The 15,890-nt window shown below is 40.4% G+C and overlaps 1 protein-coding gene across 1 annotated transcript in view; it reads left to right on the plus strand.

Annotated features, from left to right (window-relative positions):
- LOC127572017 (protein IWS1 homolog) overlaps positions 1 to 15,528 on the plus strand; it is a 43,259-nt gene extending 27,731 nt beyond the window's left edge. Inside the window, exons 10-15 of the mRNA XM_052018817.1 lie at positions 422 to 551; positions 1,464 to 1,581; positions 2,243 to 2,354; positions 9,063 to 9,119; positions 9,383 to 9,494; positions 14,748 to 15,528. Coding sequence (XP_051874777.1) covers positions 422 to 551; positions 1,464 to 1,581; positions 2,243 to 2,354; positions 9,063 to 9,119; positions 9,383 to 9,494; positions 14,748 to 14,873 — 655 coding nt within the window. The 3' untranslated portion in view covers positions 14,874 to 15,528. The remainder of the gene's footprint in view (positions 1 to 421; positions 552 to 1,463; positions 1,582 to 2,242; positions 2,355 to 9,062; positions 9,120 to 9,382; positions 9,495 to 14,747) is intronic.
- The last annotated feature ends 362 nt before the right edge of the window (positions 15,529 to 15,890 follow it).

Raw genomic sequence — 15,890 nt, forward strand, 5'->3', positions numbered from 1 at the left:
GCATGTGGGAGAAGACACAGGCATCCAGGAAAACCCACTCAGACATAGGAAGAATATGTAAACTTTACACAGCCAGCACCCAAGGTCAGGATTGAGCCCAGGTCACTGGAACAATTAGAATTTCAGGTTATTAAGTGTTTTCTAATAATCATGTGGGATACAGAAGATACCAATAAAAAGCTAAACTTGCATGCATCACTCTAGGGGGATGAGCAGAGAAAAGACAAAAAGATTGTTGGAGCTAAGTTATGCAGAATAAGAGGTTACTGAAACAGCAGCAGTTTAAAGAATTATGAAAAGCTCTCAACCTGGAAGAACTCCAGTAACTAGTTTCTGGTTGGAGAGAAATATTTGAGAATAATCATGACTAAATTGTCTTGTTTCTTTTTGCTGATGCTGACTTTCCTATTGATTCTTGCAGACAGGATTTGAAGGACACTTTTATTGATAGTGGGGTGATGTCTGCTATAAAGGAATGGCTCACCCCATTGCCAGACAAGAGTTTGCCACATCTCAAGATCCGTGAGGAGTTGCTAAAGATACTACAGGAGGTAAGCAAGAGTGCCTACCCCTATGGTATGAGCATAGGATTGTAATGGCTTGTTTTAAGATCTGTAATTCAACATTTTAACTTATTTTTGAACATTTTTTTCTCCTCCACTCATAATCCTTCCTCCCATTGAAAATTTCATCCCTTTGCTCTTCCAAAGCTACAGTTGAAGGAGTTTTATCAAGATAGCTTTCATCACAGATCGCATTCTTTCAAATGAAAACCCTGCTCATTTATATTTTTGCTTTAATTACCCAAACTTACAGAAAAAATTTTGTCTGGTGTGTGGTAAGTCTCAATTCTCCTTGTATGTAAGGGAATCCAATAACCCTTCTTCAGATGCATATCTATTCAGATATATCAATATTACACTGGCCTTACTGGGCTGACAGATGAATTGGCATTTGGGTGAGCTGCCACACAGAGCAAGAATCGGTACCTACAGGGCAAGAAGGAAAGGATGGCCTCAAAATGCCTGTATATATTTGCCCAAGCATTTTACAAAATCATCAGGTAGACCATGTCTTCACTACTTTCTTCAGAGATTGGTACTGTGAAATTATTGTGCTAATTGCATCTCTATGTACATGTAAAAATGGAGAGGTGGATGCATGAAAATTTTCTCTCATCCATTCCTCTCTGAAAACACTGAAACTTACAGGGTTGTAGGTTCATGTGTGCTGCATGCCTCAGTACCTCAGTCTGCTCTATCGTTAAGAAAGTAATCACAGCTTGTTAATCTTTCCTCATAACTTCCCGAGCCTTGGCAACATCCTCATGGATCATCCTTGTACCTTTTCTAGTGCTGTGGTGACTAGTACTGAATACAGTACTCTGTGGTTTAATTCAATGGAGTTATCTGCTTAACTTGCCTTAGCATCATTGAAAGTAATTGACTGTGTTTTGCTTACAGTTGCCCAGTGTGAGTCAGGAGACTCTGAAACACAGTGGGATTGGACGTTGTGTGATGTACTTGTATAAGCATCCGAAGGAAAATAGAAGCAACAAAGAACTCGCTGGAAAGCTCATCAGTATGTTTACCTTAATTCTTACATTCTTGGTTTTCTTTTATTTTGTTTATGACATTTGTTGGGATATAATACATGAGCTGGTAAACTTCCATTACTGTTCTTCAAAGAAGAGTCTGGATGGTTATTCATCCAAAGGACCCTTCTTATTCTGGTATCTCAGTGTTGTTGTGCAGAGATCAGAGGAATCCATTTGTGTGTAATCCAGAAAGGCTTATTTGAAGGCATTGACTCTGCATGTATATAATTGAGTGATAGAATTGCATCTTGGGTTCAGTCAAGGTTGTATATTCAGTGGTATAAAACAGATGTAGGATTCAAAATCTTGGTACCCCTTAATGCTTTTGCCAGTGTTGAAGCCCATACATTATTTGCAAGAAGGATTATTTTCAACCCCCACTGAAAATGTTTAGTATTTTGCTGAGGTTTTGTTCCCACCGCTGCTCAGTTCCCATGCTCGTTTTTCCCTGTAATCAGTTCAAAGATCTGACTGCTGAGTTTGGCAGCATCAGCAGGCTGACTTAACACTGAGTCACAAAGTGTTCTTGCTCTGCGCCACTGTACTTTTTTCCAGCAGGCATCACTTTGAGGATTATTGAAAACTGAGCGTAGAGCTCTTAATTTTCTGGCTTTCTAATTGTACAATTGTTCACTTTTCTACCAGATGAGTGGTCAAGACCCATTTTTGGCCTGACATCAAATTATAAAGGGATGACACGGGAGGAACGAGAGCAAAGAGACCTTGACCAGATGCCAATGCGGCGGCGTCTGAGCAGGTACTTGACCATGAATTATAATTTAAATATCTACTACTAGAGGATGTACCATACACCTGTCTTATAGTTTCCTTGTGAAGAGTTGAGAAATGAATTTTTTTCTTCCTCTGAAGTCACTCCAGAAAATGTTTAATTCATCCAAAAGTGACTTTGGTGTCAAAATTCCATTGTTACACTGGAAAAATTGATTACAGTTGGTGAATTGACAGTGGGGAGGAGATTAGGGTCAATGTGTGAACAGTATTTTACCTGCACATCCAACCTCTGAACTCTCCGAGATTTACCCTTGCACAGGTACATGTACGTAACAGGATTGGTGAATTCAGCAGATTTAAAGAGAATGGGCGTTGTCTGAAATAGAAATGAAAGTTGAAAGCTTGATGATCTAGACTAACTTGCACGTTTTCAGAAACAATTCGCCTTGTTAAGTATTACTTGACCTCAAGTTGATTCATCTACTAGTTGATGTACCTTTTAAAATAATGTATGCATTACATATCAGTGGATAACTTTAATTCACTTCTGTGCTCTGGTGTACCAATCACAACAGGAGCATAAAGTTTATTAGAGCATAGTATTCAAGGTGATGTTTTGTCCGGTGCACTTGGTGTAATAGGGTCCAATGAGGGTTTATGTTTCCAGGCTAGATTGATAAAATATCAACTTTCAGGATCTTATATGGATTCGCAGACTGAGCTGGGGGTAACTGCTACCATTGTTTAGACTGACGTAAGGTTACAGTGTGGTTAATTGTAATAGATCTTGATTTATTGTATGTTAAGCTTCTCAAATATTCAGGATCTACATAAAAATAGGAAATGCTGACAAAATGGAGTAAAATTATCCTCAACAATGTCTCATCAAAAGATTTTTCTGTTTTGGCCTTCCCATTCTGCTATGTAACAACTTTATTCTGTGACATACTATTGTCATATTCATCACCCTTTCATCAGACTGTCAAGATGACAAATTTCGTAAAAACAGCATTATGTCTGACGCCATTATGGGTGAAGGGAAAAGTTTTCTGCTTGAGTCTCCCTACTCCCAATAAAGGCACAGTGCCTTTTTTATCTTCCACTGCCTCCTCTATGTCAGCAATCCTATTAGTATGAGGAAATTGAATATCTTAAAGAATGGAGAAGGATTTACCCTCTATATGTAACCCATGTTTCCTGGTATAACACTGTGAAAAGTTCTACTGCAGGAGGATGTAACACTTTGCCAGATTTCACGTTGGTAGGTAAAAGTCACCACTACAGCAGTTATATTTTCAGTTGAAATGCTGGTGTCTGGGTGGTTCCTTTGATGACTTTTTCATTTCTTTATACTTGCAAAATGTTTTATGTATTTATTTTTAATTTGAATGTCCACTGTTGGGTCTAAAGCACCTTCACAACATTTTAAAGGAAGTTTGCTGCACAAGGTACTGGTGTTGGGAATTTGTGATTGGTGATCACTTGGTACTTTTCTACATCACTGGGCAGTGTGTGAGCATCTGTGTCAAGAGTAATCATGAGGGCTTGTGTTTTTAAGAACCAAATTTCTTCTAATTTTATTCTGGGAAAGACCACCAATATGGTGGTTAAAATAGGAAGACCAGCTTGCTATTACATCCAAACCCCAGATGAAATGAATAGAACAGCCCTGCTCTACTGGAAGAGTGATAAGGAATGCATAATGGCACACATCACTCCCCACTCCATGTCATTTCACCAAACACATCCTGTCTAGTTTTGAGTTTGTATTAATTCTTGAACTCTTTCCATCACCTGATTATCTATTTCAGGTTGGTCTTTCTCCACTCTGCCTTACGTTATTTTCATCGCTCTATGTGAATATCCATGTTGTGGAATTTCCTTGCCATTTGCAATCTGATCTTTTTCTCCAATGTGACTACCCACCCTGTCCCCTAAATGCTGCCTCATTCATTTCATTTATAAAGAGACTCTAGGTATGAAGACAGTGATGACAATGAAGCTGATGCCTTCTCCAATGATCAAGGACGCTACCCCAGGTTTCCAATTTAGTGATTTTATTACTCTTTATTTTTGTCATTTTAAAATTTTATGCATTTATTGCTATTTAAGAAAGAGTATTCAAAGTTTCTCAAATAATCGATTAAAAGATATTTGAACTGTTCTGAACAATTCCAGGTTCCCCTTTTACTGCCTGTGGTTGAATCCTTGGGAAAAGCTTTTGTATATTGTTATGGTATAGCCTCTCTATCTGTAACTGAACAAAAGCTTTTCACTGTATCTCGGTACATGTGATAATAATAAACCAATAAATCAATCTAATTCTTGTCCCAAAGTCAGCCTGACTACAGGGCACTTTGAAACTGACTGTACTATGAAATTGGCCTGGCTATAGAACACATTGGCTCCATAATTTTGTTATGATGTCCCTTCATTCAAGGCTCTATAATAAGATGCAACATTACTGGTCTGGGGAACCATGTTTTATTTATAAAAAGAGCCATTCTTGCAATTTGTACAGTGGTAAAACATATTTATTCTACTATTCAATTTTATCCAGTGGTTTTAAATGGAAAATTAGAGCAGTTCAATCTATTAAGTCAATTAAATATGGGAATGAAACAGCAAATGTGTCATCCACTGCTTTTAAGGACACTTCATAACTTCGTGACTTTGGTTTAGCAGGAGATTGACTCCTGTCATGTTGAAATAATTTCCTCTTTTTGCTTCACATTCATAATACATTAACCATCTGGTCAGATGGGCAGACATCAGTGAAGGGTAATTGTACAAGTTTATGAACACTTTAGCTGTCTTTGAATTTTTTTCATGGCTGCTTAATGCAGTAGTTAGTAGCAGCATTCATTCCTCTTGGAAAGCCTTGGGTGGCTTTTATTTCACAACCAAAAAAAAGCTATTTACTGCTAATTTAATCTAAACTTTAGACTAAATAATAGGGAAATTTGTGCTTTTGCCTTTGATATCAGATAAATCTGATCATGCCTTTCACATCACCACACACAAAGTGCTGGAGGAACTCAGCAGGTCAGGCAGCATCTATGGAGGGAAATGAACAGCTGACCTTTCAGGCCGAGGCCCTTCATCAGGACTGGAAAGGAACAGGGCAGAAGCCAGAATAAAAGGGGAGGGGGAGGAGCATGAGCTGGCGGGTGATAGGTGAGTCCAGGTGAGAGGAGGAAGGTAGTTAGGTGGGGGAAGGGGGTAAAAAGGATTGATGTGAGAAGCTGGGAGGTAATAGGTAGAAGAGGCAAAGGGCTGAAGAAGGAGGAATCTGATAGGAGAGGACAGTAGCCTCCACCACCACCACCCTCCATCTGGCAGAACTGGTACTCGCCCTCCACAACCTCCCTTTCAGCTCCTCCCACTTTCTCCAGACCAAAGATGTAGCCATGGGCACGTGCATGGGTCCCAGCTATGCCTGTATTTTCGTTGGCTACGTGGAGCAGTCCCTGTTCCAAGCCTACACCGGTAATGCTCCCTAGCTCTTTTTCCGCTACATTGACGATTGCATTGGGGCCGCTTACTGCCCCCATGCGGAGCTCATCAATTTCATCAACTTCGCCTCCAACTTCCACCCCACCGTCAAATTCACTTGGTCCTTCTCCGACACCTCTCTCCCCTTTCTTGATTTCTCTGTCTCCATCTCTAGAGACAGATTATCCACCAACATCTTTTACAAACCCACTGACTCCCACAGTTACCTCGACCACACCTCTTCCCACCCTGTCACTTGCAAGGATGCTATTCCCTTCTCTCAGTTCCTCTGCCTTCACCGCACCTGTTCTCATGATGAGGCTTTCCACTCCAGGACATCCGAGATATCCTCTTTTTTTTCAGAAAACAGGGTTTCCCCTCCACTACTATCAATGCAGCCCTCACCCGCACCTCCGCCATTTCCTGCATGTCTGCCCTGCCCCCTCCACCGACATAACAGGGATAGGGTTCCCCTTGTCCTCACCTGCCACCCTATGAGCCTCTGCATCTAACACATCATTCTCTGCAACTTCCGCCATCTCTAACAGGATGCCACCACCAGACACATCTTCGTCTCTCCGCTTTCCACAGGGATCACTCTCTCTGCGACTCCCTTGTCCACTCGTCCCTCCCCACCGATCAACCTCCATGCACTTATCCCTGCAACTATGCAAGGTGTTACAGCTGCCTCTACACCTCCACTCTCACCACCATTCAGGGCCCTGAACAGTCCTTCCAGGTGAGGCAGAGCTTCACTTGTGAATCATCGGTGTCATTGCATCCGGTGCGGCCTCCTCTACATCAATGAAACCCGACACAGATTGGGGGATTGCTTCATCAAGCACCTTTGCTCCATCCACTGCAACAGCCAGGATCTCCTAATGGCCAGCAATTTTAATTCCACTTCCCATTCCCACACTGACGTGTCTGTCCACAGCCTCCTCTGCTGCCACGTTGAGGCCAGACATAGGTTGGAGGAACAACACCATATTCCGTCTTGGTAGTCTTCAACCTGATGGTATTAACATCGATCTCTCTAACTTCTGGTAACCTCTCCCCTCTGTTTTCCTTCCTTCCCCCCCAACCTTTTGTTTTCCCTCATTTTTGTGACCCCTCTCTTTCCCTTCCCCCATCCTCACGACCTGCTCACCTCCTTCCCTTTACTCCATGGTCTACTGTTCTCTCCTATCAGAGTCCTTCTTCTTCAGCCCTTTGCTGCTTCTACCTATCACCTCCCAGCTTCTCACATCATTCCCTTTCCACCCCTCCCCCACCTCACCTGGGCTCTCCTGTCATCTGCCAGCTTGTGTCCTTACCCCTCCCATTATCCTTTTATTCTGGCTTCTACCCTCTCCCTTTCTAGTCCTGATGAAGTGTCTCAGCCCGAAACGTTGACTGTTCATTTCCCTGCATAGATGCTGCCTGACCTGCTGAGTTCCTCCAGCATTTTGTGTGCATTGCTCCAGATTTCCAGCATCTGCAGTCTCTTTCGTGTCTCCATGCCTTCACATCAGTTGTCAACAATTTTGTTGTAAAATGCTCTGTTTTATCACCTAGGGCCCTGGGGAGTGTTGTAGAACAGAGGGACATTGGAGTTCAGGTACATTGTTCCCTGAAAGTGGAGCCACAGGTATAGAGGGTGGTGAAGAAGGCTTTTGGTATGCTGGCCTTCATCAATCAGGGCATGGAGCAGTTGTACAAGATGTTGGTGAGGCCACACTTGGAGTATTGTGTTCAGTTTTGGCCACCCTACTAGAGGAAAGATGTTATTAAACTGGAAAGAGTGCAGGAAAGATTTGCAAGGATGTTTCCAGGACTTGAGGGACTGAGTTAAAGGGAGAGGTTGGACAGGCTAGGACTGCTTTCCTTGGAGTGTAGGAGACTGAGGGGTGACCTTATAGAGGTGTATAAAATCATGAGGGGCATAAATAGGGTCCATGCGCTCAGTCTTTTTCCCAAGGTTGGGGAATCAACTAGTGGGCATAGGTTTAAGGTGAAAGGGGAAAGATTTGATAAGAACTTGAAGGGCAACTTTTTTTTAACTTAGTGATGTGTATGCGGAATGAGCTGCCAGAAGAAGTGATTGAGGCAGATATAATAACAACTTTTATAAGACAGTTCAACAGGTACGTGGATAGGAAAGGTTTAGAAGGATATGGGCCAAACACGGACAAATGGGACTAGCTTGGATGGGGCATCTTGGTCAGCATGGACCAGTTGGGCTGAAGGGCCTGTGTCCATGCTGTATAACTCTGTGACTCTATCACCTGCTTTCTATGAACATAGCCTATATCAGTTGCTGCAAGCAGTTGTATTGTCTGGCCTTCAGTTTACATTGCTTGACATTTCATGACTTAACTTCTCAGTCACAGCCTCTTTTCCCATCCTTCTTTTCAGCTATGATCTATTTTTTGGGTAGAATTTACTGTAAATGTATATAGATCTGTTGTTAGAAGGTCATTCGTTCAAGACTGATTATGTCAGCATGGCGCAGATGGAATCCACTTGTAAAAGCATTTATTCAAATAAGTTTAGTGGTTTCTCCCTGTATATTGGCTGGCTTGTTCATTCAACAAACATTGCCATGACAGTTTTAATTTGCTTTGTATTAATTACTGACTGCAGTTGCTCACTAACAAAATGATGAATTGATGCAAAGCTCTTGAGAACATCCTATGAATGCCATAAGCATCATGAGAGAACAAACTTGCATTTTGCTGAACTTCATTCGTATTACTTTCAATTTCCCAGTTAGCTAAAAACTCAGTCTGGAGTTGCACTATATTTATGGTTTTGTTTTATCTAGGTGAAAGAAATGTGTTTTGTAAGGGTGATGAAAGACATCATATATATCAAGTAGGATATTCTATGTGCAGATCTACCAACTGGAATGGGGTCACTGTAAGAGGAGGATTAATGCTGGAGAAAACAACAAGTTTTGGGAATGGGAATGCAAGCATATACTTCTGTTCCTTTACTAGCATCATCATTTTCTACAAACTTTCAACTCTAGTCCCTGGGAACTGTCTGGATAATATATTATCCCAAATATTAGCTTTGCTGTGGTATAACTTCTGGTACATAATTCAGCTGTTGTAGCAATTCTGAAATCCATTCCATAAAGAGACTTCTAATTTATGTTGGTTTCCCTGAATGCAGTGCATGTATCTATGTCCTGCCTCTGAATACCTTTGTATGCTGTGAAAGGAATTAAATAACTGATTTTGTTCTTTTGTAGTTCTGGTGGACAGACCCCTCGCAGAGATCTGGAGAAGGTGTTGACAGGAGAGGAGAAGTAAGTGATGAACAGATTGAAGAAGGGGGAAAATTGGAGGAAAGCAATTATTGCACCTTAAGTCATTATGCAGAAAACCAAAATTTGGAGCTGTCACGTACCCATCATTGCCGATACTGTTGCTGCTTTTTAAATAACTGAAATTAGGAAGGAGAATGAGTGTGGATTAAAAATATTTTTAAAAATTCAGTGTAAATCACTATCAACTACTCAGATCTTCACAAATCCTCAACTAACCTATCATTTGCATCTTTCAAATTTAGAGCACTTCGACCTGGTGATCCTGGATTCTGCGCAAGAGCTAGAGTACCATTGCCATCAAACCGGGATTATGTTGTTAGACCAAAGTGGAATGTAGAAATAGAGGCAAGCAGGGTAAGGAAGATTTGAGTTGGGTTGGTGATATGACTATCATTTTTTTTAAAAAAAGTGTAAATTCCCAAAGACAAAATCTTCCAGCGATGACAGTGAGTGTTAATCCACTACTGACTTAGATCTTATTTTTATATCTCAACCGTACCAAATGAATCAATGGTAAGTTCTTTTCTGGACTTAACATGAATGAAGGTAGAAGTGACGATTCTGATTTGCTACCCACTGAAACCTGAAGTCAAATTGAGAAGGACTCGGTAGGAATAGGTAACTTGATCAACTTTTTGTTCAGTACTTGTCTGCTGGGGTTGGATACAGAATAGGACTCATCTTCTTTCAGAACTAACCATGGAATATATTTTGTTTTGGTGGGTAATGTGACCAACCACAGGCTGAGCATATAAATAATAAATGTTGTCAGTGAAGGGTACTGGGTGTTCTGGTGATGTGTTACATATATCCATAGGTCTTACTGTTTTGTAATTATTGTCTGACAATGCCAAATGTATCTCTAGCAGTTTGGATATAAAACTATCCAAGTTGCCAATGTGTCTGTGATGTTATTTGGTTCAAGCTTGCCATTTCACAAGCGTTGGAGAGTCTGGTCTCTGACTCTGCTTCTGGGAGCTTGAATCTCCAGGCCTTTGTGTCATAATGTACCTGCCAAATGGAAGTTCCAGCAAGAACATCCAGGCCTTTATGTCAGCAGGTACCCGAGATGTGGAAGTCCAGTTCCACCAGGACTCTTGAGCCACTGGACTGCTGCACAGTGGGAGGCTTCTGACTGAATGAGCCCTGGCCATTCGCAGCTTGGTTTGTGACTCCAGAGAAGGATGGAGGGAAATGAAATTTTTAAATGTTGTGTGTGCCTGTTTGATTTGCCCAGAATACAAGACAATAAGACATTTTGGGCAATTGATTGAAAATAGAAGCTGATACAGTTTTAAAATTCCCTCTTGGCCTCAGGTGATTGACAGAAACGCTGGTGATGTTTCTCTGCTGTTCCTTTTTTATATATGGGGGTGGGTATGAGGCACTCCCCATCCCAAATAGATATGGCCAAGAAACAGTAATACATCATTGATTCCCATGTCAGTACCTGTGAAACAAAGGGAGGTACGTGATCATAATGTGCCAGAGATGGTCATTTGGCTTCCCCAGCATGTTGATGATTTAGTGAGTGCTGAACTTGGTTGGTGATTCCTGAGTGTCATGTGCTGCAATTGCATTGTGAGCAAAGTCAGGTCAGACAATCTGGCTCCTAGTCTTTTGTGATGATGGTAGAGTTTGGTTATGGATACTGGGGAGAGCTTTGTTCAGTGCTGTAGGATCTAGCATGTCCATCAGTTTAACTCTTCATTTAAAGTAGAAAGGAATTTCTTGGAACTGTAAAATCACTTATCCCATTGTATCTGTTGAAGCAGTTTACTTTACACCATTTTCTCACATCTTTTTATATTCTTCCTTTTTTCAAGTTGGGATTGAAATATCTTGTCTTCAATCTCTTATAAGACACAATTAATATTGGTGGAGATGAAAGAGATTTTGACCAAGGAGGTAAACTCCCTTCTCAAGGTCATTCTTGTACAGTTGCAGGATTTGCAACACTTACCTTTTTACCTTCTCCTTTTCCACCATCCAGGGCTCCAAAAATACTTTTCATGTGAAACACTAATTCACTTGTACCACAACCAATTTAGTGTTCTATATTCAGTGCTGCATTGAGGAAACCAAACACAAGTTGGGTGATTACTTTGCAGAATATCTTGTTTGTCTGCAAGATATGGGATAGCATTTTATTTCAGGAATCTGAATATTGACATGGGTTTTCCACAGATGCTGCCTGACCAGCTGAGTATTTCCAGCATTTTCTGCTTTTATTTCAGATTTCCAGCACTTGCAATATTTTGTTTTGGCCTCAGTGCATTGTTGAGGGTGCTGTCTTCCTAAGGAGCCTTCCTGAGGTCCTATATCTTCCACTCTTCGAGATGTAAAAGATGTGAATGATTTCTTTTCTACATTACTGGTGGTTTATCTTATTTCTGTTCATGACTTCTTGCTATTTTCACAGTAACTTGTTACTTGCCTCTTGCTTTGTGGCATCCTCATAATCATGTGCTATATAAATGTTTTTTTTCCCCACTCTTGTCTAAATCTTTTACAAAATTATTATATTCTTTGTCTCAATAAAATTGCACACACATCCAATTAGTTAGAAGGACTACATTCTACTAGTGATAATCAAGTCTACCTTATTCCTCAGTTTTCACCTGGTAGAAGCAATTCATCAACTTCTCAACAAAATTACATTTTATGTAAACCTTTACTGGATTCTTCCTCATTGCAGATGCAAATTCTTCTTTATCTGATTAGCTTCAATATGAGGGGACACAGGGAAGATAAACAATTAGAACAAAATTTACAAAAGACATCTCTATTTCTGAAATTCATTCAAAAGTAATTGTTTGTCTTTAAAACAGATTTTGTCCTGTGTTGTGAGTTCAGAGCTGCAAAAGCTCGGCTGCATTTGTAAAAAGGAGAGGAGAATCTTGGGAAGAGGTTAGAAATAACAAGTCAGACTCTGATTCCCTGGCAGGTGTTGGGCTGCTTCCTGGATCTTGTACACACCTGGCTTGCATCTGAATAAAACCCTGCCAGGCTGTAGGAGCAGGATTCAAATTTTGAACAGTATAGAACTACAAACTGAGTGCTGTTGTAGAAAATCCTAGTGTGAGGGGAGAACTAAACTTTCTTACCAAATGGAAATAGGAGTTTCCTTTGTATAGAATAAATAACAATAGCTGAGTTATGAAGTCACCAAATATATAGAGGTGGCTACTTAATGGGCTGTTTTTTATGAAATGTCTATTTTTGGGATCTGGGTGTTACTGGCAGAGCCAGCATTTATTGTCTATCCTTTCCCCAGAGAAGGTGGTTTAGAGCTACCTCTTGAATTGCTGCAATCCTTCCTGTTCTGTTGGGGACGGAGTTCCAGATTTGAACCAGGGGACAATGCAGGATCAGCAACATTCCAGCTTGGAATGGTGTATGACTTGGAAGGGAAACTGCAGGTGATGGTATTTCCCTGCACCTGCTGCCCATGTCTGTTTTGGTAATAGAGGTTGTGGGTTTGGGAGGTGCTGTCAGAGTAGCCTAGGTGAGTAATTGCAGAGCACTTTTTAGATGGTGCACACTGCGGCCACTGTGCACCCATGGTGGAGGGAATAAATGTTTTGGTTGGTTGATGAGGTACTTTTCAAGTGGGCTGCTTTGTCCTTAATGGTCTTGAGCTTCTTGGGAGTTTTTGGAGCGGCACTCATCCAGGCAAGTCGGCAGTATTCCATCTTGCTCCGGACTTGTATCTCATTGACAGTGGAAAGGCTTTGGACTGTCATATAAGTCACTTGCCACAGTATACTCAGCCTATGATCTGCTCTTGCAGCCATGGTGTTTAGCTGATATAATTGAGTTCTGATCAGTAGTCACTGCCACGTTGATGGTGAGGGGACTCAGCAATGATAATATCGTTGAATGTCAAGGGTAGGTGGATTAACTCTCCCTTGTTGTGATGGTCATTGTCTGGGCACTTTAGTAAGTGAATATTACTTACTACTTATGAGCCCATGACTAAATGATTCAAATGCACATGAGGGTAGTCCCCACTGCTTATGATGGATGGCCTCATGCAAATGAAATCTTGCCATTATAAACATCGGGTGCAATAACACGGTAGTAACACATAGCCGAACTAATCTTCTTGCTGACAAACCCCAGACCTAACCAAGGGCAACAAGCACCGCTGCACAACCTTATGAAAGTCACTGGATAACGTAAAGTAAGCTGCAAATTTTTTTTCTTTAGCCCACTATTGATGACTTTTAATCCTGCAGCCAAGGTGACATTTAGGGTATTCTGCTGTTCGTTATCCTGAAATCCAGTATGATTAACAACGTTATAATTTAAAGCACCATGTTGTGATTGAGATACTTCTGTCCAAGATAAATGAAATGTTTGAGGCTGTAATCAAAAAGTGAAATTGATTAATGCACATAACCATGTCTCACCACTTTATGTGCATTACTGTCCTCATTCTGAAATCCTGCCACCAGTTCTGGCCCTAATGCAGCTGGTCACACCACACTGGTTGGAGCATCTTAATTTTTTGCCTCAAAATTCAGACAATCACTTCATGTAGGTCACTCATGCCACTTCTCTCACTGCTTGAGTTGTTTATTTCCTGAAGCTGTTGACTCAAACTTATCATATCGTTTCACAAGCATCAATCATTCTCTATTATTTTGCGAGTGTTGGCATGCTGTTGAAATGTGACTATTTGAGGAGAGGACATCTCAGTTGAATTAATTTTGTCATGGTGGGCTGTTTCCAGCAGGTGAGATCAGGAAGCTTGATACAAATTTGGATTTGAACTTAGAAACTACTTGTTCTATATTGTTCCATACCATGCTGAGCGGTGCATTCACTCACTGACTTGGAGAAAGAGAGTTCAAATTTTAATTTATGGTTTAGTTATCAAGGTAAGCTAAGGATCTGAGTCTTTTAGGGAAGTGTAGATGATGTGGTGATCTGTTTGAGGTTTATAAGATGATGAGGGGAATAAATTGTTTAAATTGACAGTTGGCGCCAAATGAATAAAAGGATCAAAATCACAATTTTAAATTGCGTAAACCTGGATTTGGATTAGATGGTAAGTGGAAGTTTTCTTTCCCCAGAGAATAATGGACCAATGGAAGTAACTGTCAGTATATGCACTAGATTGCAGACTTTTTTCCAAAAAAATGGCTCTGCATTTTTGATCTGACATTTCTTCTCTTGTAGATTATCGTATGTTATAGTGATATGCAAGGTGTATACAACATTGTGATGCACCCTGATGGTTTACTTATTAAGTCAAGTGGGAAGTTTTCTCTTATTCTTACATCTGCTTTTATGCACTACTTGATCTGTAAAATAACTGAAAATTTTCTGCATCAGTTGGAATGTTATTTTCAAAAATCTAAAAGAAATTGTGTTCTTTTAAGAACACAGTGAAGCCTTGTTCTGAGACATTTCTTTTGGTCCAAGATCAGATATTGAAGAATTTTTAATGAAGATTTCTAGTTGTAACACTGTAAACATTTCAGGTTGTTTAAGCTTAAAGGAGAAAATTTGATGAGGGGTCATCAGTATATACATGGAAATACTGTACTTGTGCAAAGTGAACAGACATTTACTAATTTTCTGACTTGTCCCTCACAGGGAGCAGTAAAGAAAACATTGAATCGTCTTGACAAGCAAATGCGTCGATTTCAAGACATCAAGAAAATGACTAAATCGTCTCGGGCAGTAAAAATCAGCATTGAAGGCAATCGCATGCCTCTGTGATGCTTATTTATCAGTGACCTGGAGCTGGTGAATGTAGTCCAACAGCTTACGTACACAATTGTGCGCCCCTATCGTCCAGCCCAGTGGAATCAATATACCTCCTCTGCTCTCTTCTGTTTTCAAGCATTCTTTTCAAGTGATTTCTTTTTAAAGTCTTGAAATGGTGAACTAAAGTTATGTCATATCTGAGCCCCAGATATCCAGTCACTGTTTCTGACCACAGCATATTTGATAAACCCAGTCTACACATCGAATGGATGAGTTTACTTCATTGAAGACTGCATGTATAGAGGTTGAATGAACTCCTCTTACAAAATTACATAGGCGCCCAGTAGAGGATGAACACAGCTGTCTGGCATTAAGCCAAGTTGTCCAATTAAGTGGAAACCAGGGGGAAAAGGACTTCATTAAATATAGACATGTGCTGTGTTTGAATTTATGGCTTGAATCGTGTGTTGTCTCTGCGAGTTCAGCGCACATCTGGCATTGTTCTGGTCTTTAAATCTTTCGGTAAGCTCTCAGTAACTGGTTGGTCTGTAAGTGGTTTGTTAAAGGTTGGGCTGATTGTCTTGATCAAACATAGATTGTGATGAAATATGTGACTGTAGACACAAGTTGTATTTTTTAAACAAATAAACCCCTCTTTGTAAAGGTTTGCGCTTCTCAGGAGTTTGTGGTTAGATGTAGATGTCACTCCCCTCACATGTTTACTCTTTTTTTGTGTGGTAGTTGAAAATGACCTAATCAGAAAGTTGTCTTAATAGAATCATATCATGTAATCCCATTATTTTTGAAAAGGAGAACTGTCATGACATCCGTGGTTGCCTGTTACAGTGAACTAACTTTCATTATTTCCAAGCATCACTCAAAGAATGCCGAATGCTGTCTTTTATAGGAAGCTGCAAACTAGGTAAGGAATAATAATGAGAAATTCTACAAGAGAAAGAAATAAGTTGTGCCTACTTAAAATTCAAATTAGAAAGGAGATTATTTTGACTTTTGAAAGCAAGCAAAAGG

This window comes from Pristis pectinata, chromosome 6, assembly GCF_009764475.1.
Source record: "Pristis pectinata isolate sPriPec2 chromosome 6, sPriPec2.1.pri, whole genome shotgun sequence".
Classification (NCBI taxonomy): domain Eukaryota; kingdom Metazoa; phylum Chordata; class Chondrichthyes; order Rhinopristiformes; family Pristidae; genus Pristis; species Pristis pectinata.